The 24,261-nt window shown below is 50.6% G+C and overlaps 12 protein-coding genes across 12 annotated transcripts; 7 read left to right on the forward strand and 5 right to left on the reverse strand.

Annotated features, from left to right (window-relative positions):
• Positions 1-371: 371 nt before the first annotated feature.
• On the reverse strand, positions 372-1,108 carry PENARI_c020G09053 (flavin-linked sulfhydryl oxidase; the record flags this gene model as incomplete). The annotated part of the gene is made up of 2 exons (XM_022635071.1): positions 372-867; positions 945-1,108. 2 exons carry the CDS (start codon positions 1,106-1,108, stop codon positions 372-374), a joined length of 660 nt encoding a protein of 219 aa, XP_022485104.1.
• A 465-nt stretch (positions 1,109-1,573) lies between these two features.
• Positions 1,574-2,738, forward strand: PENARI_c020G02043 (putative transcriptional regulator; the record flags this gene model as incomplete). Its single annotated transcript, XM_022634956.1, has 2 exons — positions 1,574-1,825; positions 1,896-2,738. 2 exons carry the CDS (start codon positions 1,574-1,576, stop codon positions 2,736-2,738), a joined length of 1,095 nt encoding a protein of 364 aa, XP_022485181.1.
• Positions 2,739-2,874: 136 nt separating this feature from the next.
• PENARI_c020G12262 (DUF5310 domain-containing protein) lies at positions 2,875-3,222 on the reverse strand (the record flags this gene model as incomplete). Its single annotated transcript, XM_022635125.1, has 2 exons — positions 2,875-2,961; positions 3,019-3,222. 2 exons carry the CDS (start codon positions 3,220-3,222, stop codon positions 2,875-2,877), a joined length of 291 nt encoding a protein of 96 aa, XP_022485064.1.
• Positions 3,223-3,453: 231 nt separating this feature from the next.
• Positions 3,454-6,026, forward strand: PENARI_c020G06140 (putative AP-1 adaptor complex subunit beta; the record flags this gene model as incomplete). Its single annotated transcript, XM_022635017.1, has 6 exons — positions 3,454-3,530; positions 3,606-3,626; positions 3,710-3,841; positions 3,904-4,541; positions 4,592-5,522; positions 5,576-6,026. The coding sequence occupies 6 exons, from the start codon at positions 3,454-3,456 to the stop codon at positions 6,024-6,026; spliced, it is 2,250 nt and encodes a 749-aa protein (XP_022485063.1).
• Positions 6,027-6,812: 786 nt separating this feature from the next.
• Positions 6,813-8,030, forward strand: PENARI_c020G10147 (NAD(P)-dependent alcohol dehydrogenase; the record flags this gene model as incomplete). Its single annotated transcript, XM_022635087.1, has 3 exons — positions 6,813-6,986; positions 7,070-7,678; positions 7,737-8,030. 3 exons carry the CDS (start codon positions 6,813-6,815, stop codon positions 8,028-8,030), a joined length of 1,077 nt encoding a protein of 358 aa, XP_022485215.1.
• Positions 8,031-8,389: 359 nt separating this feature from the next.
• On the forward strand, positions 8,390-10,175 carry PENARI_c020G01552 (threonine synthase THR4; the record flags this gene model as incomplete). The annotated part of the gene is made up of 4 exons (XM_022634944.1): positions 8,390-8,443; positions 8,515-8,818; positions 8,865-8,964; positions 9,020-10,175. 4 exons carry the CDS (start codon positions 8,390-8,392, stop codon positions 10,173-10,175), a joined length of 1,614 nt encoding a protein of 537 aa, XP_022485121.1.
• A 1,932-nt stretch (positions 10,176-12,107) lies between these two features.
• cspA (putative cell surface protein) lies at positions 12,108-13,121 on the reverse strand (the record flags this gene model as incomplete). The annotated part of the gene is made up of 2 exons (XM_022635002.1): positions 12,108-12,697; positions 12,752-13,121. The coding sequence occupies 2 exons, from the start codon at positions 13,119-13,121 to the stop codon at positions 12,108-12,110; spliced, it is 960 nt and encodes a 319-aa protein (XP_022485056.1).
• Positions 13,122-14,581: 1,460 nt separating this feature from the next.
• On the forward strand, positions 14,582-16,218 carry PENARI_c020G11113 (DNA primase subunit PRI1; the record flags this gene model as incomplete). The annotated part of the gene is made up of 3 exons (XM_022635107.1): positions 14,582-14,772; positions 14,828-15,022; positions 15,087-16,218. 3 exons carry the CDS (start codon positions 14,582-14,584, stop codon positions 16,216-16,218), a joined length of 1,518 nt encoding a protein of 505 aa, XP_022485024.1.
• Positions 16,219-16,947: 729 nt separating this feature from the next.
• PENARI_c020G12301 (MAM33 family protein) lies at positions 16,948-18,047 on the reverse strand (the record flags this gene model as incomplete). Its single annotated transcript, XM_022635127.1, has 4 exons — positions 16,948-16,973; positions 17,034-17,494; positions 17,574-17,754; positions 17,864-18,047. The coding sequence occupies 4 exons, from the start codon at positions 18,045-18,047 to the stop codon at positions 16,948-16,950; spliced, it is 852 nt and encodes a 283-aa protein (XP_022485079.1).
• Positions 18,048-18,309: 262 nt separating this feature from the next.
• On the reverse strand, positions 18,310-18,947 carry PENARI_c020G01802 (translation machinery-associated protein 16; the record flags this gene model as incomplete). The annotated part of the gene is made up of 3 exons (XM_022634949.1): positions 18,310-18,592; positions 18,644-18,728; positions 18,779-18,947. The coding sequence occupies 3 exons, from the start codon at positions 18,945-18,947 to the stop codon at positions 18,310-18,312; spliced, it is 537 nt and encodes a 178-aa protein (XP_022485224.1).
• A 304-nt stretch (positions 18,948-19,251) lies between these two features.
• On the forward strand, positions 19,252-21,582 carry PENARI_c020G02498 (putative exonuclease; the record flags this gene model as incomplete). Its single annotated transcript, XM_022634961.1, has 3 exons — positions 19,252-19,264; positions 19,321-19,468; positions 19,530-21,582. 3 exons carry the CDS (start codon positions 19,252-19,254, stop codon positions 21,580-21,582), a joined length of 2,214 nt encoding a protein of 737 aa, XP_022485136.1.
• A 911-nt stretch (positions 21,583-22,493) lies between these two features.
• On the forward strand, positions 22,494-23,472 carry PENARI_c020G06522 (Fig1 domain-containing protein; the record flags this gene model as incomplete). The annotated part of the gene is made up of 4 exons (XM_022635022.1): positions 22,494-22,524; positions 22,586-22,654; positions 22,717-23,044; positions 23,094-23,472. 4 exons carry the CDS (start codon positions 22,494-22,496, stop codon positions 23,470-23,472), a joined length of 807 nt encoding a protein of 268 aa, XP_022485095.1.
• Between the last annotated feature and the right edge of the window lie 789 nt (positions 23,473-24,261).

Here is a 24,261-nt window from a genome sequence, read left to right on the forward strand (position 1 = left end):
TTTCATCTGCACGAAGAGAAGTTGTGTTTGGTGGCGCTTTTTTTTATCGGCTGGGAGAAAGACAAAACTTCCTGCACAGTCCCCTGTCTAGATGTCTTTTTGTATCCAAGATTATAATTTCTTAGCGATCTAGTTTGTATGCGAACATGTTTAGTCCTATGTCTTTCTATATTAACTCCTAGAGCCCTGCATACGTAGTAAGTCGAAGCTCAAGGTGTAGCAGGATACATCTCTATAGAAGCCCAATCTATATCAATTCGCTAGAATATGCATATCTAATGTACAAAATGTCCGACAAGATGAGTAGAGAGAAGAACAAACCAACACTAATCATAAGCATACAACATATTAAACACCGTCGACACCTACACTTAATCACACCTCCCATCCTTCCACCCAGTCCGCCACCTCTCCTCCCAAAACCGACAATCAAACTCCTTCTTCCCAAGTTTCCGATTAACCTCATTATGCGCCTCACACATCCACCACCCAAACTCCTTCCGACTCTCCAACCGCGGCTGATTCCGTCCACTGGGATGCGCCATCCAAGTCTGGAAATCATCCGCGCAAACCCAGCACGGGTAAAGCTTCGAGAAGAACTTCAAGAATCCGCGCATGTTATCCTGGTGTTCTGTGTTCGCCTTTTCAGGGTATGTCGCTGCCATCGAGTGCAGGAGTGTCCAGGTTGAGCGGCCTAGTTGTTCGACGTCTGGTGGGCACTCTGCGGGTATTTCGCTTGAGGAGGGGGTTGCTGCTGCCGCTAGGTCTGGTTTTGAGGTTGTCGTTTGATTTGTGCTTGTTGGGGTTTCAGCTTTGGCTTGTTTTGTTAGGGCTCGCCATGAGGCGACGGATGTGCAGGTGCGACAGCTGGTTGACCGGGTTAGTATATACTTGATTGATGGGTTGGTGCTGGCTGGGTCTGTGTGAATGTGGATGTTACTTACGGCTTGCCGTCCTTGTCTAGCACGACACCCTTGGGCAATGGGGCTTTCGAGTCATCGTCTCGGGCTTGCTTGGATGAGCTTGCGGCTGCTGATGGTTGCTGGCTGAAGACGTTTCCTGTGCCTTTGTATCGGGCATCCACTCGCTCCGGTTGTACTTCAGCCATATTGATTCCGTATATGCTTGATATATTCGGGGAATTAGGTATTGATGGTGGTGTATGTATGCCGGAGCTGATTTCTAATAGATGCGGAGAACGGCGGAGGCAAAAGAGGCAGTAGTGCTGGAACTTCGGCGCGAGAGTTGGCAAATGAAAGGTAAGATGACCATAAGTGTCCTCGGAAGAGATCAACAAAATAAAAAGGCACAGCAATAGATATTGGCGAGCTTTTGAGCAGTTGTAAATGATTCCAGGTGAAATATCTCGCCGATCAATCTCGATCCCGCTTTGTCATCCTATGCGCGCTCTCCGACGCGCATTGGAGTTAACCACGGATTGCTCTCATTCAGGCTAACTCGCATCTGATTTCCTCCATATATTCTCTTACTGTCCAAATTTGACACTGAGCTACATATTTCTGTACTCGCAACCCCGCCAGTAACCCTCTAACTGCCACTGGACGATATAAAAATGGCACCGAAGTATACCATGTCCGACTCCGAGGAGGAGGTGGACGTCGCGCCCACAGCTCCCTCTGACCAGGCTCTTGAGAAGGGTCTTCGTGATGGTGTTGCCGCAGTTTACAAGGCTGGCAACATGGAGGAGTTGACCGTGAAGCGCGTGCGCCTTGCAGTTGAGAAGCAGCTAGGGCTTACAGAGGGATACTTCAAATCTACGGATGACTGGAAAGCGCGGAGCGAAGAAATTATTCGGGATGAAGTGGTGAGGAAATACATCAATTGCGAGTGAAGCTTCGATATTAGGACCGATATTGATTTGCGATCTCATACAGGAAACACAAGACAACGCCGCGAATAATCCCGAATCGCAACCTGCGGAAGCATCACCATCTCCTTCTCCAAAGCCCAAAAAGACCTCCCTTCCCAAACGGGCAAAGGCCGAGAGTGCGCCTAAGCCCAGGAAGCGACAAAAGACGAAGACACCGGAGTCAGACGAGGAAGACGAGCAAGACGATGCATCTGTCGCATCTGACGAAAATGAAGAGGTCAAGCGCAAGAAACGAACCAACGCACCAGCTAAGAAGAAAGCGGCACCAAAGCCCAAGAAGGTCGTGTCTGACGTCTCCGATATGTCTGAGAACGAATCTGATCCTGCCAAGCCGCCTCCAGCTGCGAAAGATGATTCTGAAAGCGAGATGTCGGTGGTTCTTGACGAAGAGCCCCAACCCAAGCCCGCGCGCAAACGGAAGAGTGCAGATGGAGCTGCCACTAAAGCGAAGAAAGCACCAAAAGCGCCCAAAGCAAAAGACGCGGACCTTGACCCAGACCAGGCCGAAATCAAACGGCTACAGGGATGGCTGATCAAGTGCGGTATCCGCAAATTATGGGCAAAAGAGCTGGCTCCGTATGATACCCCGAAGGCGAAGATCAAGCATCTTAGGGGGATGCTGGACGATGCCGGGATGAAGGGCCGGCCATCTCAGGAAAAAGCCAACCAGATCCGTGAAGAGCGGGAATTGAAAGCGGATTTGGAGCAGATCCAACAGGATGCGAAACAATGGGGTGCGAAGAGCGACGAGGAGGAAGGAGATGGCGATGCGAAGCCCCGACGCAGGCTCGCTCGAGGACGGCAGGCGCTTGCGTTCTTGGAGAGCGATGGCGAGGAGACCGATTGATAATATCACATAGCTTGTAATGGGTGGGCTTCCCACGTTCAGCAGCTGGGCTGTTTGAATGCCGATGACTGGATTATGCTTTCATCTCACTTGTACTTCATAATCGAAATATAGGGTTAATAGGGATTGCATTCCATCAACGCCCTGCCTTTGGTCCGCTCATGCGCTGTGCTACTAGACTGAAGACAGCGACAGAAGAGATGAAGAGGACGAGATTGTAAAACTAGTAAAGAGTATGAGTATGAGTATGTGCCGTGGGCCTGTTTCAAGGGTGACATACAGCTGTTCGCGAGTACTCGTTCTCCTCGGCCTCTGTTCTGGCCTCAACAAAGAGACGTCGCAAGTTAGGGAGATTAGCCTGCATACATGTTAGATCTTGGCGCATTAGCAAGTGTGAGTTGAGCTCACCATTGAGACGTAGACGAAGATCTGGGGTAGAGTCGGAGGTTCCAAAAAGGAGAAGAGCGGGAGGTCCAGAAGCCATTTGTGGACAACTTTTGATCATCCTTTCTCTCCCTCCCCATCCCTCCTGAAACTCCCCCACCATTCTTTTATTCCTTGATTGTTCAGAGGGATATTCCAACAACCTCCATATTCCTCGAACCCGCGCGAACCGTGAAGCTCTATCCCGCCCGCAGTCGCCCAACCCTCAACTTCCATCCCCGAGTAGGCGGAGGCACGACCTAGTCGTGGCTGAAGCTGTTACAACTTCGTCATGGCGATGAACAAGATTCGCGGCGCCTTTGCGGTGCCCCGCAAGGGAGAGACCTTTGAATTGCGAGCTGGCCTTGTGTATGCGGCCCCCCTCCACAATGCGCTGTCCACTTCGGCATGATGAAATAACAATGATACTGACCATTGTCACAGCTCCCAGTATGCCTATGAACGGTATGTCCAGCAGCAAAGCATTTGATCACCTTTATGCACCTTTGGGTCTAGGGCGAGGATGGGGTGACTGACAAGCACAATAGGAAGGAATCCATTCAGAAGACCATTATGGCCATGACCCTGGGCAAGGATGTTTCAGCTCTATTCCCGGACGTGCTCAAAAACATTGCTACGGCAGACCTTGAGCAGAAGAAATTGGTCTACCTTTATCTCATGTGGGTTTCATGGCGCGCCTCAACATGGCTACGTGTGCTGACCGGTGGAATCCCAATCGCAGGAACTACGCCAAATCCCACCCTGACCTATGTATTCTCGCCGTGAACACCTTCGTACAAGACTCTGAAGACCCCAACCCGTTGATTCGTGCGCTGGCAATCCGAACAATGGGATGTATTCGAGTGGAAAAGATGGTGGACTACATGGAAGAGCCTCTCCGCAAGACCCTTCGAGACGAGTCGCCGTATGTCCGCAAAACCGCTGCGATTTGCGTGGCCAAGCTTTTCGACCTCAACCCGGCACTGGCCCTCGAGAACGGATTCTTGGAAATGCTCCAGGAGATGATCGGTGACCCCAACCCAATGGTCGTGGCGAATTCGGTGACTGCGCTGTCTGAGATTCACCATACGGCCCCTGAGACACAGGCCCTACAAATTACGAATAACACTCTACGGAAAATGCTCATGGCATTGAATGAGTGCACAGAATGGGGACGCGTTACTATTCTCTCCACTCTGGCTGACTACAAGACGGCTGATGTTAAGGAGTCCGAGCATATCTGCGAGCGAGTTGCGCCTCAGTTCCAGCATGTCAACTCTAGTGTGGTTCTTGCGGCAGTCAAGGCTGTGTTCTTACACATGAAGAACGTTAACCCTGAACTGGCAAAGAATTACCTCAAGAAGATGGCACCACCATTGGGTATGTATTCCCACTGGAGTAAGTTCATTTCCTTTGCTAATCTTGGATAGTCACCCTGGTTTCGTCGGCTCCCGAAGTGCAATATGTGGCATTGAGAAATATTGACCTTTTGCTGCAGAAGCAGCCCGATATTCTCCAAAAGGAGCTCCGTGTCTTTTTCTGCAAATACAATGACCCGCCATATGTCAAGTTTCAGAAGCTTGAGATTATGGTGCGCATAGCAAACGACCGCAATGTAGACCAGCTCCTGGCTGAATTGAAGGAATATGCCCTCGAAGTTGATATGGACTTTGTCCGCCGAGCCGTCCGAGCCATTGGACAGGTCGCGATCAAGATTGAGAGCGCTAGCGAGCGTTGCGTCAACACATTGCTGGACCTTATCAACACGAAGGTGAACTACGTCGTTCAGGAAGCGATTGTTGTCATCAAGGACATCTTCCGGAAATACCCTGGCTACGAAGGAATTATTCCCACTCTGTGCCAGTGCATCGATGAGCTGGATGAGCCAAATGCCAGAGCTGCTCTTATCTGGATTGTTGGAGAGTATGCCGAGAAGATCAGCAATGCGGGTGATATCTTGGGAGGCTTTGTTGACGGATTCAATGAAGAATTCTCTTCGACCCAATTGCAGATTCTTACCGCGGTTGTGAAACTCTTCCTCAAGCGGCCCGAGAAGGCTCAAGGTCTGGTGCAGCGTGTGCTTCAGGCAGCCACTGCTGAGAACGACAACCCGGATGTCCGTGACCGCGCCTACATCTACTGGCGTCTTCTGTCCAACACCAGCGATTCGAATGCGACCAAGAACATTGTGCTCTCGGAGAAGCCTCCAATTGTCACCACCATCCACTCACTACCACCGGCACTCCTCGACCAGCTCCTTACTGAGCTGTCCACCCTCTCTTCCGTCTACCACAAGCCCCCAGAGCAGTTTGTCGGTGCTGGCCGGTTCGGTGCCGATGCTGTCCAGCGCGCTGCTATCGAGTATGTACCCGTCCTCTTACTTTTGCCAAAATATTTTGCTAATCCATCTGCAGGGAACAAATCCAGAACGCGCGCGAGAACCCATTGGCTGCAGCGGCAGCCGCCGCAGCCGTCTCTGGCTCTTCCGCACCTGCGCAGGCGCAAAACAACGTCGAGAACCTGCTGGACATCGATTTCGACGGCGGTGCCCCTGCCTCGGCGCGAAACGAGCCGTCTAGCGGCATGTCCGGTCTCGAGGGTCTGGGCGGAACCCCCGTGCGCGTCGAGTCCCCTGCAGTTGGTGCCCCCGCACCGCAATCCAGCAACAACCTAGATGACCTATTGGGGGTGTTCGGCGACTCGGGTCCCTCCCAGCCCTCATCGAGCGGCGGGAACGGCGGCGGCGCCAGTGTTGATCTTATGAACGGATTCTCTGGCCTGGATCTCTCAGGGAACACGCCTGCGGCTCCTTCAGAAAACAATCAGACCAAAAAGTCTAACGAGGATATTTTGTCGCTCTTTTAGAGTGGTATAGTTAGGTCTAGTCCACTCTACGGGCTAGGTGGTGTTATGTCCAGGTGTTTCGCAAGCGAGGATCTGGCCAGAACGAATAGATTGGTGTCTTTATGTGTTTAATTTTGATTGCATCTCTCCAACGGAATTCAAAAGGCTCGCATGTACATTTCTTTGCCTTTTCAAATATCGATTTCTTGCTGTGGCTGCATGTAGATAAGCGTGGTAAAGCTTGGCTACGCCCTATAGAGCACCTGCATATGTATGACGTATCATCAACACTTTTACATGCATGTAGAAACATGATGATAGAACAATAAATAGCGGTGATGAGGTGATGGTACATCATGTACAGTAGCAAATTTTCTCCCTCATACACCTGTGGACGGCTCGGCTCCACCGAGGGGCCAAAAAAAATAAATAAATAAAGGGAAAGAAAAAACATGAAAAAAATAGAAAAAAATAGAAAAAAGCGGGAAAAGAGACATAGAAGCCAAACCGATCACAAGGTGTGCCAATGAGCAGTAGGAACTATATAGCAACTGCGGTTCTTGTCTATGTGCCCAATTCATGCCCTTATCAGACACGCCGAGTCTCCATCCCGACTCCAACTTCACGATATCCCGTCGGGGTAGAACGGCTTACCAATTTCCAAAGGACACCGAAGTTTCCAGCTCCGAAAAATGTGGACTCTGGGTCAGTCCCACTGCCGCGGATATAAATGGGGCAGAGGCCCCAGAGGCCCCAGAGACAGGGCTCAGCATTTTCACCGTCAAATCTACATAGAACATCTCCAACATGGCGACAGACTACAAGTTCGAAGGCTGGATGGGCCTTGATTCCACGGCCAGCGAGGGCAACATGGTCTGGCAGGAATTCACTCCCAAGAAGTGGGAAGAGACCGACATCGATATCAAGATCTCGCACTGCGGTGTCTGCGGTTCTGACCTGCACACTCTGCGCAGTGGCTGGGTGAGTCTAAAAGGCCCTAAACTCAAAACCCAATTCATGCGCAATTACCAGGTTAGGGCTAGTATACTAACCATCTTAACCAGAGAGCATCCGACTACCCCTGCTGCGTCGGCCACGAGATCGTGGGCACCGCCGTGCGCGTAGGAAGCCAAGTATCCGACATCAAGATCGGCGACCGCGTCGGCGTCGGTGCGCAGAGCGAGTCCTGTCTCGGCCGCCAGGGTGACTGCGAAGAATGCGCCATGGGATTGGAGCAGTACTGCAGCAAGAAGGTTATCGGCACCTACAACAGCAACTTCTACAACGGCGACAAGTCGTACGGTGGATATGCGCTGTACAACCGTGTGCCTGGCCATTTCGCTATCAAGATCCCCGATGCTATCACTTCTGCTGATGCGGCGCCTATGCTGTGCGGTGGTGTGACTCTTTACAGTCCTCTCAAGCACAACAACTGTGGTCCCGGCAAGCGTGTCGGTATCATTGGTGTTGGTGGCCTTGGTCACTTTGGTGTGCTTTTTGCTAAGGCTATGGGGGCTGACAAGGTTGTGGCTATTTCGCGCAAGATGAACAAGAAGGAGGATTCGTTGAAGATGGGAGCTGATTTGTACATTGCTACTGATGACGAGCCGGACTGGGCTACTGCCAATGCTCGGTCTTTGGATTTGATTGTTTCTACTGTTTCTTCTACTAAGGTGAGTTCGTTCTCTACGTCGACTGTGTTGCGGTGGGCATTGAGCTAATTCTAGATAGATGCCCATGGTCGAGTATCTGGGTCTTTTGAAGACCGGTGGCACTTTTGTTCAGGTCGGCCTTCCTGAGGATGGTGGTCTGTTCGCTCCTGTTCGCAACTTGATGCGCCGTATCAAGCTTGAGAGCTCGCTCGTTGGTAGCCCTAACGAGATCCGCGAGATGTTCCAGCTTGTTTCAGAGAAGGGGATTCGCCCTTGGATTGAGGAGATCCCTATGAAGGATGCCAACAAGACCATTGTTGATATGGAGGATGGTAAGGCACGCTACCGCTACGTGCTTGTCAATGACCAGTAAAAAGGTATAAGACATAGAGATGATATAGAGATGATATAGAGATGAGACCATGAATAGAACGGTGTTTTGACTATAGATATGGGGGTTGTACTTGACATCTCGCTGTACAGTGCTATTTAATAGCATCTAATATATTATTCCGTAAATTTCCGTGCATCTCTTCACTTTCACCTCAACTTCTTCATCCGCATCTTCTTCGCCAATCAGGCCGCACACGTGAGCGGCGCCGCTCTCGGAGACACTAGTCCGCATTGGGATACAGTGCCCCCGCGGTGGGATGAATCATTCCTCTTCTTTGCGCCTCTCTCTCTCTGTGAATCATTTACTTTTATGCCAATTGACTCCATTTCTGGCCCATCATGTCTCCAACACTATCACAAAAATACTTGAGCACCCGGGGTGCGGAGTACGGAGTGAGTTGACCCCGATACAAAAAAATGGAAAACTGTCGCAACGGCTACTAACTCACCAGTTTTGTTTCTAGTTGTCTTTCGAGGATGTTGTTCTCAAGGGCCTGTCCTCGGATGGTGGTCTGTTCATTCCCGAGGAGATTCCTGCCCTCCCCGCCTCATGGGAGACCGAGTGGCGCGACTTGACATTCGAGGAGCTGGCATTCGAGATTATGTCGCTTTACGTCTCTCGCGACGAGATCCCCGCCGATGATCTCAAGGATATCATTCAAAGATCCTACTCGACTTTCCGTCACGCCGAGCGTACTCCTTTGGTTGACTTGGAGAAGGACTTACACCTGCTTGAACTCTTCCACGGTCCTACCTTTGCCTTCAAGGGTTCGTTCCCTTCTCGCCCTTATTGAATTGTTCTAATATCCTTTAGATGTCGCCCTTCAGCTCCTGGGAAACACCTTTGAATACTTCCTGACCCGCATGAACGCTGGCAAGACTGGCAAGGACAGACACCATCTGACCGTTGTTGGGTGAGAACTACTGTTTCTTTTTCCTATACTAGAGCATTTCACTGACTCTTCAAAGTGCTACCTCGGGTGACACTGGCTCGGCCGCTATCTACGGTCTCCGCGGCAAGAAGGATATCTCCGTGAGCATCTTATATCCCAACGGCAAGGTCTCCAAGATCCAAGAGGCCCAGATGACATCCGTCCTCGACCCCAACGTGCACAACCTCAGGGTGGAGGGCTCCTTCGATGACTGTCAGGACATCGTCAAGGCCCTCTTCGCCGATAAGGACTTTAACACCACCCACAACATCGCCGCCGTGAACAGCATCAACTGGTGCAGAATCCTCGCCCAGATGACCTACTACTTCCACTCCTACTTCTCCCTGATCAAGTCGCCCGCCTACAACAAGGGCTCCAAGGTCCGCGTAGTCGTTCCCTCCGGTAACTTCGGCGACATCCTGGCCGGCTGGTTCGCCAAGAAGATGGGTCTCCCCGCCGACAAGCTTGTCATCGCCACCAACGAGAACGACATCCTCGACCGCTTCTTCCGCAGCGGCGGCCACTACACAAAGAAGGCCCTCGACGCCCCTGCAGACCACGGAGTTAAGGAAACCCACAGTCCCGCCATGGATATCCTCGTCAGCAGCAACTTCGAGCGTCTCCTCTGGTTCCTCTCCTACCAGTCCGCCACCACCGGCTCAGCCGAAGAACGCCGCCAGCACGCCTGCGACAGCGTCAGCGGCTGGCTCAACGACCTCAAGACCAACGGCGGCTTCCAAGTCCCCAGCGCCGTCCTCGAAGGCGCCAAGGTCGACTTCGAGAGCGAGCGCGTCAGCAACGACGAGACCATCGCTACTATCCGCGATATCTACTCCACATCATTCCCCAAGGGTCTCACCGCCGGCAGCGCTAAGAGCTCCAAGACCGGTGGCTACATCCTGGACCCCCACTCCGCTGTTGGTGTTGCTGCCTCCCGCCGCTCTATCGCCCGTAACCCCGGTGCTGCCCATATCTCTCTGTCAACTGCTCACCCGGCTAAGTTCGCTAGCGCTGTTGACCTCGCTCTGCGCTCTGAAAATGGTTATGACTTCACTGAGATCTTGCCTCAGGAGTTCATTGGTATTGAGCAGCGGGAGAGCCGTGTCACGGATGTTGGCCGTGAGGCTGGTTGGCAGGGTGTGAAGGAGATTGTTAAGGCTGAGGTTGAGCAGGAGCTGCAGGGTCTGCGTTGAGAGTTGATTCTGTTTTAGACTTGTATATGTGCAGTGCATAAGTAACAATCTCGGTTCTACATTATAAAAAATATACATTGTTGATTTGCTAGAAGACAAACACCAACATGTATCATTCATAGATCGTGGATCATAGATAGTTACGTCTATATTCCCCCATCTCCTATCCCCATCAACCCATCCGCCGACCCAACGGATCTTGCTTGTTCCTTTTGTCTCGTTTTTATCTCGTTTTTACTTCCTTTTCCTGTGTTCTTTCTACTTCGTTGATTCAATTGATCATTTTGGACCGCTCAGTCTACGTAAACCACATTCGGACAACTCAGGCACCTCTCTCTCATGGGCCCGCGGGTGTACACCGAGTAAAGGATGAGTAAGGCTGAACAATAAACCCGAATAGCGCAGAGACTCGCTGAATGGACTCATTTTTCAGAGCTCTCGACATTACGCCAGCAGAGTAAAGATTTACAGCTAGCTCAGAGGAGAATAGCTAGCATGTGGAGATTTTGGGTATTCTCCGAACATAGATATAGCGAAATAAGATACCTCCGCTCCATAATCACTGTCTCTTGAAAAACGGAGCACTTGCAGTGGTGAAAGAGTTGCTGCCGATGTTTGCTTTGGTACCAGTTTCGGCACTAATAGACCCTTTGACGGCTGCTAAGATCTACCTTCTTCCTAAGGTAGTGGCAATGCTAGCCCTTCTCAGTGCAAAACCTGGTGGAGAATGTTGTGCCAAGTATCGAGACGGTACCGGTGGCCTAGATACCAGCTTTGATGGTGTTAATAGCACCGAAGAGGGACATAGCTCGACGTTAACTAGTCCACGAAGTTGATATAACGGCGTTTGAACATGCCATTAGAGTAAATGCTGGTGACTTTATAATTGCCTGACAACTGCGGTTTTGCAAACGTCTGTCTCGTAAGCTTCCTGCCATCCTGGCCTTACGCAGATCCTATGTACAGAAGGTATCTTCGGGAGAAGCTCGATATTATTAGTCCAGAGCTGATATACGTTTGCTAGTGTAATTCCCGAGTTTAGCAATGATGGACTCGGCGCCATCTGTAACAAGCTGGTCGAAGACGGGTAACGTTATGTGCTATTAAATTGTTCGATAGTCATTGCGAGCGCTCGGAGAGGAATGGCCCTGAGCCGGCTAACCTATTCAATAATTTTGCGAGTGTCTTTGTCGCCGGAAAGGGTGGTGCGGGATCTGCTGTGTTCTCCAAGAGCGACAATGGCACTTTTCTCATACAGGCCACTGCCACAAGGCGACGTCATATTTAGCCCTGTTCTACAGACAGTGTTTGGTATCAACTTAGGGAAATTGTGCCGGTTGCGGTATCGGCGTGGAATTTGCTACCAAACCGGATATCCGTTAACAGAGTTCGACTTGGATTCCCGCAGGAGGTAGGAAAATCAAGGTAGAGCCATACATAGCGGTGTTTCACTACGAATAGTGCGGCAGCCATGGTGTCGATAAAGTTTTCAAGTCGAACACTGAAGTTGATAGGAACCATTGATGCAGAAATAAACAACTCAAGCAAATTTATTTGAATGCAAATACTTTTTAAGTGTATACTAGTGTCAATGAAGAACATAAAATGAGAAAAGAATCCAGCATAAGACTCTATATATTACTATTAGCGTATTTATTATAGGTCCGACAAATTAGAAAAGACAAAAATCTCGAAATGACCAAGCAACTCTTGTCTCCCAACTCCCGGCCCTGTCAAGAACAGGAGAGGAGAAGACCAAGCGGAGCATATAACAAGACAGACACAAATTGATACTCAAGATCCCATGAGGACTCTCTGATCCACACCACGAAGACCAGAAGAGGTCAGGAACTGAGAAGTTGGGGGATTTGCTCAACCCCAACCAGATCACACCCGAAGGGTGGATCGGCCATCAGTAGTTACTCAACTGGTTTACAGGAGAGCCATGAGGCCGACGATACCGGCAAGGAGACCGGCAGCGGGCTGCACGTTGGAGGCAGCACCAACGAAGGTGCTGGGCTTGGGCGAGGCAGCGGGCTGCTGAGGGGCGGAGGGCTGCTCGGGGGTGGAAGAGGGCTGGACGACAGCGGGGTGGGTCTCAGCGGGCTGGGAGGCAGCAGGGACCGAGGCAGCAGGGACCGAGGCAGCAGGGACAGAGGCAGCAGGGACCGAGGCAGCAGGGACCGAGGCAGCAGGCACGGAGGCAGCGGGCTGGGAGGCAGCAGGGACAGCGGGCCGAGTGGCAGCGGGCTGGGAAGGAGCGGGCTGGCTCTGGGCAGGCACAACGGGAATGGAGGAAGCGGGTTGAGAAGGAGAGGGCTGCACGGAAGGAATCACGACGGCGCTGGTGGTCTGGACAGGGGCGGTGGGGCCAGCAGTGGCGGGCTGAGTAGCGTTTTGGAAGGTCAAAGGCTTCTCCTCACACAGGGTGCAGACGGTGGTCCTGGTGATGGTGATGGTGCTTGTTCCAGTGACAGGGATGGTGAAAGTGTGGGAGCCCGAGGTGCTGGTAGTGGTGGTGACTGGACCATTGTTAGCAGATGGATTAGGAGTCAAGGCGGTTGAGAAAAGCTTACCAGGGCAGGTGGTGGTCACAATGGTGATGGTCTTGGTGGTGCCCGGGTTCACAGGGGTGTGAGACGTGGTGTGGGTGCGCACCGGGGTGGTCGAGGTGTGAGTCGGGGTGGTCGAAGTGTGAGTCGAGGTGGTGTGACTGCGAGTCGAGGTGGTCGAGGTGGTGCACGGGGTGGTCGTCGACTCATGCTTGTCGGTGGGACGGGTCCAGGTGGACTTGGACCAGGTCTCACCCCAGCCCTCAGCGTGGTGGGAAGCAACGACAGCAGAGGTCTCAGCGGCGGGAAGGATGAAGTCCTCGCCACGAGCCTGCATGACACCGGCAAAGGCCGGGCTGGCAACAAGGGCCAGAAGAGCAACGGAGTTGATCATTTCGAGAAATTAAGGTCTTGCCTAACGAACTTGAAGATAACGAGTGAAGATGGAATGGATGAAGAGAAAGAAAGTTCGACAGGAGAGACGCGAGTTTATATGTCCTTTGCGATCAGTCATGATGGGCGTACGTGCCACGGTCGTGCCCAGGAGAAAAAAGGTAGACCTGAACCACAATGTCACCATCTAAGGCTGAATGCAGGAACAGTGACAGCCCAACGGCGGATGACCAAGGTCCGAATGCAAGGCCATTGGATGAAAATTTTCAGCAATGATACCTTGATATGGTGGAGTCAGATGCAAACGTGACAGTCTGCGGTATCATTTCGGTAAGTAGCGCAGAAAGTCTCCATATAGTAGCCAAATGCGGAAACTTGAAGCAAAGGAGTTTGAAGATCGACAGCACCCGTTCCGGATCTGCAAGATCTGTCAAGCATCTGGTTAGCTGATTGGATGTTGCTTCATTTAGATTGCAAATCGCCTCAATGTCAGTTGAAGAAGATCTGATTCGAGTGTGTTGATTCAATACTCAACCAAAAACTGCCCGAATGGAGAACTTTGGCTATAGAATTATCATAGCCAAGGACACACTCTCCGGACACGGAGGCCGTCAATAGTCTAGTGGCTGGGGCTTAGTCTGGCACGGACATCAAATTGGGATGGTAACCACAATTGACAGGTAGAGAATCCTTTGATTGGGGTAAAGCTCCTGGAAACGCAGGTCCATCCCCGCCGAAAGTCCCCAAGACCGTCGATCAAGAGCAGCAGAGGGCCATTCGCGAATGAGGGCGTCGTCTGGGGTACATTGGAATGTGGGAATGGCATCCGACTGGGTGCAGAATCGTCCTATTGGCGGGTGCCACCTTGAAAGAATGTACAGAGCTTGGCCATGGCCCGAGCAAGGCAATCCCGAAAAGTCCACAATGTCTCTAGATGGAAGCAGTTCATCGAGGATCACCGATCGTGGCGTCGTCGGCTGCCATCGACGACGAGGAGATGTCGCTCTCGCTCTCGCACCAGATGTGGTCAAGTCTTCACTAGAACATGTTGATGGACCTGTCGCCAGAAACAGATAATGGGTTTCTTCCAGGAACTGAACTCAGGAGTAACCCAGCCAATCTGAGGTGCTGACCTGTGTCGTACCATTGCTGTACACCCGGTAACCACCGGGTTACCTGGGAAGTCTAAATGTCATCCAAGGTTCCTAACGGTGGGCGTCCGCAAACGGCGGTAGTTAGAAAATCTTTTCGCGACTAGTCACTTCAACGTGAAACTGCCTCGAGGCTGGCAGGAGAGACGTCCGAATGCAGCCATACATAGGATATTCCTTTTTAGTCCAGCACGTGACTTAGGGCATAGGGCAGACGCGTGCACGGTCTCTCACGCGTCGCGCGTCGCTCTTTCCCGTTTGGGGTGTTAATTGGCAACTCAGTTCATCTGCCATCGCCATTTCCCTCACAATGCCTCACTCTGTATCGCCTACCGGTGCAGCGCAACCTGATGATGAGATGCCGGACGCTCCTCCGGTTGAAACCTCGACCGAGAACAGCGGTGTCAAGCTGGCGGACATGTTCGACGACGATGACGATGATGAGTTTCCTGCTTCCAGCGCACCAGACGCGAACATGAAATCCCCAGCAGCTCAGGAAGAGTGAGTGATGTCTTGCACAGAAACGACCGTGTAGCTGATCGAATACTCTCAAAAGGCCGGCTCCTGTGCCCTCTGGCGTGGACCAAGATATCATGCTTGCTTTCTACCAACGACTGTTCCCCTTCAGATACCTTTTCCAATGGCTAAACCACGGAATTGTACCCACTAAAGACTTCGGAAATCGCGAGTTTGCTCTCACCCTCCAAAATGACGCCTATCTCCGATACCAATCATACCCCACTGCAGACCTGTAAGGCTCATTTGCAACCCTCGTGATTATTACGTTTCGTCCGAACTGACATGGATTTGTTAAGGTTCCGTAAGGATATCCTGAAAATGAACCCTTCCCGTTTCGAAATCGGACCTGTCTATAGTACCAACCCCCGGGACCGCAAAACGCTACGAGGCGGCCAAATGAAGCCCGTGTCGAAGGAATTGGTTTTCGATATCGATTTGACTGATTATGACGACATCCGTACTTGCTGTGTGAAGGCGAATATTTGTGCCAAGTGCTGGTCATTCGTAACAATGGCAATCAAGGTCATTGACACCGCCCTGCGGGAGGATTTTGGATTTGAACACATTCTGTGGGTATACTCAGGTCGTCGTGGTGCTCACGCCTGGGTTTGCGACCCGCGTGCACGCAATCTACCAGATGATCGACGACGGGCCATTGCTGGATATCTCGAAATCCTCCGTGGTGGCTCGCAGAGCGGCAAGCGCGTGAACATCAAACGACCATTGCATCCCCATGTTGTCCGAAGTCTTGAATTGCTCAAGAATGATTTTGCTCGAACCACGCTCGGCGACCAAGACACATTCGAGAGTGCCGAGCAGGCCGAGCGTCTTCTGGCCTTGTTGCCCGATAAGACCTTGAACGAATCACTGCGGAAGAAATGGGACTCGTCACCGGGCCGTGCCAGCACCAGCAAGTGGGCTGACATTGATTCACTCGCCAAGACTGGTAAGAGCAGCACGCTCAACCCAGCCACCCTTCGAGACGCCAAGCAGGACATTGTCTTGGAATATACCTACCCGCGTCTCGATGCTGAAGTCAGTAAGAAGATGATTCACTTGCTGAAGAGTCCATTCGTCATTCACCCCGGTACTGGTCGTATTTGTGTACCAATCGACCCCCGCAAAGCCGAAGACTTCGATCCTTTGTCCGTCCCAACAGTGATGAACCTGCTCGCGGAGATTGACGAATATGATGCGAAGCACCCTGCTGGTACAGCGGAAGCTGAAGTTCCTGACGAAGGCAGTGCGGTGAACGGCTCTGACATAAAGGGTAGTCGCAAGCTGCAGGACTACGAGAAGACTAGTCTCAAGCCATATATCGAATTCTTCCGTTCGTTCATCGCAGGGCTTGTGAAAGAAGAGCGGGCAGGCAAGCGTGAGCGTGACGAGAGTGGACCCGGCATCAAGGCGGATCCCATGGAATTCTAGTGGATGTAGGTATGCTCATGTGCTTTTTAGCATGGTGGTACCTCCTAGTATTATGACGTTATGCTCTGTAATTTCTTCAATCATCGTATTCTGGACCTTGATGGTGATCTTGTCTTCTCGATGGGAGTTGGGCGTTTTTTTTTTTTTTTGCATGGAAGTGAATGTTTGACCACTAAATTCAGAATATGCATTAATTACCTCCCATTTCATAGAATATATTGGGCTTTTCAATCAGTGGCTGTTCTTCCGTGCGCGTCTTAGTATAGAAACAAGCTATCTCTGCTATACTTTGAATATGGTATTTCCCGCCTTAAGTTGCCGATATTACTCTTAAATAGCGAAGCAAATTGATCAGTCGTGCATACAGATGGCATGAAGACGTGCAAGTTTGCCTACGACTTCTATACCATAACATATCTTCAATAGTTGGGACGTCGGGACCTGGAAATTATCATGTCACGGCAAACATTGTCGCGAAAGATAAAGCAGTAATATTTTGCTTTACTTTATATGACAAATTAGAGACTAATTCAATCATATTCCAATTGAAGTGGTTGTATATTGAGAGATATTGGTACAAATCAAGTCGCAGAAGTAGTAGCACTAAAGCAGACCCAGGATATGGAGATCGGAGAAGGGCTTCTTCGAGACGAACAGGTTTGCCTCGATCAAAAGACTTTTCCGGAAGGATAAAGGGGAGAGTCGGATAGGTTAAGGGGAAAAAATGATTTAAGCGCCGATGAAGTTCTTGACAGCTGAAAGAAAGTTAGCAAGCAGGTCTCAAAATCACGACCGACCTAAGACAGAGAACATACCATCCAACCAGCGAAGGTACTCCTTCTGCTCCTTGACGGAAATATAGTCCGGGATCATGTTGGCGAACTCGGCGTTGAGGCCACGCTCCTCGAGGTAGCGCTCCCAGAGACCCTGGAGGTCCTCATCGAGGTTCTCGAATGGAGGGCCGGCGTAGAGGCTTTGACGAGCCCAGTCCTTCTCAGCAGTCTGAGCCTGGGCGAGTTCGGCCTTGGCGAAGTGGGAAACCTCTTCGATCTGGAAGACACCGTCCTGAACGACGGTCTGGATCAAGAGGGCGCCGTTGCTGGCCTTCTCGATGGTGACGTTAACGCGGGCGGGGAAGCTGGGCTCGGGCTGCTCGAGCTCCTCAGCACCCTGGTTTTGGTTCTGGAAGTCCAGCTCATCGCTGAGGGCGGCATCGTCGAATTCGTCCTGCTCACTGATGTTCTGGATGTCGGCGACGGTGAAGCTGACGCGGATGCTAAACGATCATTTGTATCAGCATTGTTATCGGCATAAAGGAGGCGAAATGTAAATGAATCAGGGTGTGGAGATCGTACGTCTCGTTGCCAAACTTCTTGGACAGAATAACCTCCTGCTCACCCTCAACGTCCTTAACGGTCCACTCGCCATTCTTGACAATAGCGTCGATGTTCTCCTGCTGCTCCTCGAACTCGGGGATGTCAGAAGACTTCTCATGCTTCAGCTCATCCTCGAGCTTGGCGAGAAGGTCGATATCGCCTGAAGAAAAAATAACATTCGAAAGTTAGCCTCAGGTCATACGTCGAGTCTGCGATCATGCAACACCGGAATCCCACGGACTCCATCCAATGCTAAGAATCCATCTTACCTTCGGATGCAGGGGCCTTGAAGACGGAAGAGGTTGAGAAAGCAGCGTAGGCGGGCTTGACAGCCTGCTTCAAGGGCTGGCGCAGAGCGGGCTTGACGAGTGTTGATGGGCGCAGAGCCGAAGAGGCAATGGAGCGCGAAAAGGTGCGCGGGATAGAGCGGGAGATAGTGCGAAGGGACAACATTGTGAACGTAGATGGAATATGGGATGGTGAAGGAAGATGAGAGCTTGGGAAAAGATGGAGGAGCTAACCCGATGATGTTGCCAATGCCAAGACTTCTCCGGTTCGGCTTTACGTCTACTCAAACATCTACTTAATGCAGTTGAATTGAGGTATATTTGAATATTCGGCTGTACAGAATCTAAAAGAATTAATGTACCCATCATGCGCCAACCCAGTTCTTTTTGGACACTAAATAATGTGAAAAAAATCAAAGCAATCGTGATCATGACATGCGATTGGGAGGGAAGCTTGATGCCAGCTTCTCTCCGTTCTTCTTAAATCGGATGAACTTCATAGCACTGAGACCTGACCAATCTCTGTTCCAGGCCTTCAAGGTTGTCATAACATATGAATCACTGAGGTCGGGCATCCAGAGACCGGTGGTGAATTCCCTATCTTCGGCCTGCACACGCTCTTTCAAGGCCTCTTCCCGCTTGCTTGGGGGGCGTCCTTTGCGTCGCTCGGATTGAAGTTGCTCAATCTCGGGGGTATCACGGTTGATGTAACTGATAGGTGTAAGCCTCGAGCACAGTGTGGTAATTGCGAGCAGTACATACTTCTTGACAAATTCAGCCAGTTCTTCGTCCGAAAGGGCGTCGGGCATATCTTGCACTGCCTCATAGATATGATCAATGCGATCCACTAATCAAGTCAGTTGAGTGGCCCGTAGATAACGTGTAAATATGTCTCACTGTATGGCTGGCGGGCTCTCAGCACAGTGGCGGAATGGCGGGACAATCGATCATCTCGAGCACCGGCCTTGCGGAGTCGCTGGGCATCGCGGCTGTTTTCATGAAGCGCATTGACAACTCCACGCTTCTTAGAAATCTGCTTATGCACTTTCGAAAGAGTAACAGGCATGATTGTGGTTCTGATGAGAAGATCCCTCCATAATCCGCGATGATAATTTTCTTGGGATGCACCTGCAGAATTGGGCGGTGACCCGAAATCACCGCCTTCCCCACTCGCCAAAAGCGCGTCCTGCGCGTCGAGATGGGAACGAACATTCCTGTAGAGTTATTTACTCCCTCGTCTGTTTAACTCATCTTCAACTTGGGTCTGACACTATATTTGTTACATTTTGGCTGCTTGCGAAATTGGAAGCCTATGTTACCATTTATTGCCTGAATACGAGGGCCCGCCTGTGCCTCGAACGGTGTCCACCATGGGTATTAAAGGTACGTTTGCTAGGGATTTACCAAGGGCACATGGACAATCCTAACATGGCGACTAGGACTTCACGGGCTTCTAAAGTCCATTCAGAAGCCATGTCACATCAAGAAATTTAGTGGGCAAGCCATTGGAGTTGATGCATATGGATGGCTGCACCGTGGTACCGTTGCTTGTTCCGTGGATCTGGTCCTGGACAATCCCACTAGGAAGTATGGCTTTTTGACATCTCCACAAAACACGCCGATGATCAAGATGCTCATTTTATGACAGGCACCTCGATTTCGTCCTCAACCGAGTCCGTATGCTTCTCTTTTTCGGAGTAAAGCCCTATCTCGTCTTCGATGGCGACAATTTGCCCAGCAAGTCAGGCACGGAGCAGGATCGGCACCGGCGGCGTCAGGAAAGCAAGGCTCTAGGACTCGAACTGCAACGGAAAGGGAGGATGCCGGAGGCATACCAAGAATTTCAAAAGGCTGTTGACGTGACGCCCTACATGGCCCGCCAACTGATTGAGGAATTGAAGCAAATGAACGTGGAATATGTGGTGGCACCATACGAGGCAGATGCGCAGTTGGTGTATCTCGAGCAGCAAGGCGTTATCCATGGGATCATATCAGAGGACTCCGATTTGCTTGTCTTTGGAGCCAAGCGGTTGCTTTCCAAACTGGACCAGCATGGAGAATGCATTGAGATAAACCGGGCTGACTTCACTGCTTGTCGTGAGGTTAGCCTGGTTGGCTGGAGTGATGCAGATTTCAGACGCATGTGCATTTTGAGTGGTTGTGATTACTTGGCAAATATTCCGAAGATGGGACTGAAGACTGCGTACCGAGTCATTCGCAAGCACAAGACTGTTGAAAAAGCTCTACGCATGCTCCAGTTCGAGGGCCAATTCCGAGTCCCGGCCGACTACCAGGCCAACTTCAATCAGGCCGAGCTAACTTTCCTTTACCAGCGGGTCTTCTGCCACAAGGCTGAAAAGCTGGTTACTTTGTCGCCGCCAGAAGAGGGTATCAATTTGGATGAGCTGCCATACATTGGTGGAGATATGGAACCCGAAATTGCTATAGGTGTCTCTCGGGGTGACTTGGATCCGACTACCAAGGAGCACATTTGCATAAAGCCACTGTCTACCAATAAAGGGTCTCTTGGCATCAATCGTCGCCAGACATTGGGGACTTCCTCCGAATTGAAGCCGAGAAAGCCTATCAATTCGTTCTTTACCCCGAAGCGGACCCCTTTGGCCGAACTGGATCCCAACAGCTTGACTCCTTCGCCCAGCCAGCAGCGACTGTTGGACCGCAATTCTAACAATTCCTGGCAGGTCAACCCGGCGCCCCTCCGTTCAAACTCTGTTAGGTCCACCCCTCTCCGGGCATTCTCCGATCAAGGTCTTAGCCCTATGATCCGGAGTGTCGAGCGGTCCTCTTTCCTCGCGCAAAGCGCAAGCTCGTCGACTTTGCAACCGACCAAGAGACAAAGACTGTGCTCCGAGACTGAAGGAGACTCCTTGCCCGCATGTCCCACCGCGCGCAGCCGGTTTTTTGCCCCCAGCACTGAACAAACTAGCCCCACTGGACAAAAGCTCTTTAGATCTAAAAAGCCACGGAAATCCGTGATGGATGTCTTCTCTGACGATATCGCAGAAGATATTATGTCCAGCATTCCAGACCCGAGTGCCACTCTCGGGCTGGGTGGCTCCAAACCTGAGAGCAATACCGAAACCCCTGCCCAGCAGAGTGAAGCCAAAACCCCTACCTCCCAATCTACAGACAGTGGGGCATCGACAAACACAGATATGGAGAAACCCCACCATTCACTTGGAGATGACTCCACCAACTCTCCAAGTTTCAATGAGGCTCTTGAGTATCACGTTGACCGACAGAACTCGACTCTTCTGTCTAAGTTCACATTTAAGTCTGGACCAACGCTGGAGGCTGCCACACCTCGCTCCCCTATGACGAAGATCCCCGTGATCCAGTCTCACCAGCCCGCATCACCGTCGGCGCCTAAGATAGGCAGCATTTCACGCGGAAATACGGCTCAACGGCGCCTGACACCTCTCCAGCGCATGGGACACGCTGCTCTTGCTCGTTCTAAATCCATCAACCTCCCTACCAAACTTCGGGATGCTGCCGCTGCGGGGACTTGGGCCGAACAATCTTCCCCAGTCTCGAAAGAGTCCTCTTTTACGGGAACCATCAGTACCCAAGGCAGCGAGGATCAGATCGTCCCTGACAGCGAGGATGATGAGGAAGAGTCCAGCATTGGGCTCTCTGCCACTCCTTTGGATCTCAAGCGCTTTTCTTTTACAGCAAATTAGGCATCTGCATCTACACTATTGGTTAGGGAGCATTGGGATAACATGTTGGGTGCATTGGGCCACTGGCCTTTTTTTTACGGTTCTATTTGGCGCAACTGTGTTGATATTGTTAGGTATATTGTTACAGCATTGGATAGTGCTTTGAAATATCAGCATATTGGAAGCCTGACACAAGAGTAATCAGATTGTAAGCCCAACATTGAATATCTACGAGGTTGGGTGAATCGCGTGGCGCCTTCAGGTGGGCCCAACTTTATCGGGATCTGCGCTAGTCAAGATCGGGCCTAGCACAGACCCTCTCGCCCGTGTCTGAGGGCAGAATTACCGAGAGCGGAAGGCGGTCGTCCCAGGTTGCTGGGGAAGCGGGTGAGTAAACAAAGGTGGTTGGCCCAGCCTCCCATATTCCTATACACTTGCCTCATCCCCAGCCTCCAGATTCTTGAGAGACTCTTAGTGTGACGTGGAATTTTGTGCCAGCTACGGTCCCTTCTTTTCCTATCCCTTCCATTCCTTCTACACATTCCTCTCTTTCATACACTTTCCACCTGTTTCGCTGTATATCGTACAGGCGTCTAGACAGATCTCTGACCCATCTCAAAAATCCACAGGTGCGAACCGGATACCACAGAGAATCGACACGTTTGAGCATTCTCCTGTGTGTTCTAACCTTGAACACAACCTGAACGATCCGATATCTATTCTATCCTCCCGCATTCTTCCTCCACATTCCAACGATCTTGATAACCGAAGGAATTGTCATCGACGCCCATCACACAACTCAACAAGTGGTCTATCAGGCAAAAGGTTGGGTTCTGAAATCGCATTCGGTTCCAGACACTCCTTCTCGGGGATCCGAGAAGTGAGTCAAGACAAGTGAACAGTCAACCTGGTGTTGATAATCGTTGGGCACAATGGCAACCCCCTTCGCTCAAAAATGGGCCCGTATGTGACAATCTTTTGTTTATTCTAAAGCACAAAGGCATTATAACTAATTATGGCACAGGTTTCATCCCTATGATCGGGTACCACCATGTTCTTATGATCATTATCGCAGTCGCAATCATCCTATTATGTGAGTGTTCCTGCCAAACATTCTTTGCTATACTTCTTAGGAATATTACTAACATCTTCTAGCACTGCTGTTGGCTGGATGCTCTTCATCATCTCCACAGATCCCCAACATCTTCCTAATCTCGCTATACTATGAAAAGTACAATCCTATCAGAGATCTCGCACAAGTGCAGCCAGACGTTGCAACCGCCATCTCGAACATTGTTGGCGGTGCGGAATTGGAAGTTCGAGTTGGGTACTTTGGTATCTGTGTCCAGCCCGATGGAGGCTCATTCATCTGCAATGCCAATGCGACAGCCCTGGCCGAGATTGTCACTGTGGACCAAGACCCACTTAACTTGATCTGGGTTGCATCTACATTCAAGGATGCTGTTGTGTTCCCATACCTCCTGTGAGTCGATCAAATTCCAAATTATTGACATTTGCTAATCATCACACAGCATTGTCGCGGTCATTCTTGCCTTCTTCTGCTTCATCCTTCTCGCTACCTTCCCCGGCTGGCACGAGGAGATTGATGACTCTGGATCGGAGCGTGAAGTCAAGCCTTTCCCTTCGCGACCCGTGTCTCAGGCTGCGCTAGCACTGATCTTTGTCTCCTCTGTGTTTGTTCTCGTCTCTGTACTATGGCAGCACACAGCGTCTGTCGCAGCAAGTACCATCGCCCAAGACATGGGGAACGGCAGTGTCAAGAGTGGCGTCGGATCTTCTGCCATGGTGTTAGGTTGGTTCGGCTTTGTCTTACTAGTAATAGTGACAGTTGGCCTCCTGGTCATGATACTGAGCATCAGCCTGATCCGGAAACTGACCGACGATGAATGATCGGATTGATCGACCCGAATTGTCAAGCAGCACGACTTCCTTTTTGTTTTTGCTTTTTATAACTTACTCCTACTTCTTCACCTGCGACATACCCCCCTTATAGCGGGACGACACAAATGGGAAATGAATAATACCTATGAGCTCACGACAAAGCTCACAATTCACGGAATGGATGGAAACGAAACACGATACTTGGGACATTTGGATTTCCAATGGGAAATATGGGATTTGGATTTTCACGAACATATTTGAGGATCTAAATCCTCACGCGATTTCTCTGCCTATGATTTGCCACTAGACAAACTGTCAATCTTGAGAGTCATCACCCTGGCTTTTCTGCCGATCTATCGGAATATGCTGTTTTTCCGACATAGAATACAATGCCATTGAGTTACGCTTTTGTACAGTTTTCTTTCTCTGCTGGTGTTTGGTCCAATTTTGTTGTGTGGATTTTTGCTTTCATGTTAAGCACTAGGCGTTTAATTTACCTGATGTATAAAACGGCTTTTGGTCTTTATTCTTATGCTGTCTTTTTCTTGTTCCAGTCTTACAAACATTAGTTAGTTCTTTGACAAAATGTCAGAATCCTAAATCAAATCTTCAATGTCTGAATTTTCCAAAAAGTTTCATCGTAATAACACTAGGCACTTTTGGCTACCTTTTACCTAATAGTGGTTAAGAGAGGAAGGCAACCTGTTCCATTCAGACTTGTTGCGCAAATTGATAGTCCCTGTTGAAGTATTATGACACTATCTCTAAACACTACCCCTAAACACTCGGCTAGAGGAC

The sequence above is a fragment of the Penicillium arizonense genome (assembly GCF_001773325.1).
Source record: "Penicillium arizonense strain CBS 141311 chromosome Unknown PENARI_contig020, whole genome shotgun sequence".
Classification (NCBI taxonomy): domain Eukaryota; kingdom Fungi; phylum Ascomycota; class Eurotiomycetes; order Eurotiales; family Aspergillaceae; genus Penicillium; species Penicillium arizonense.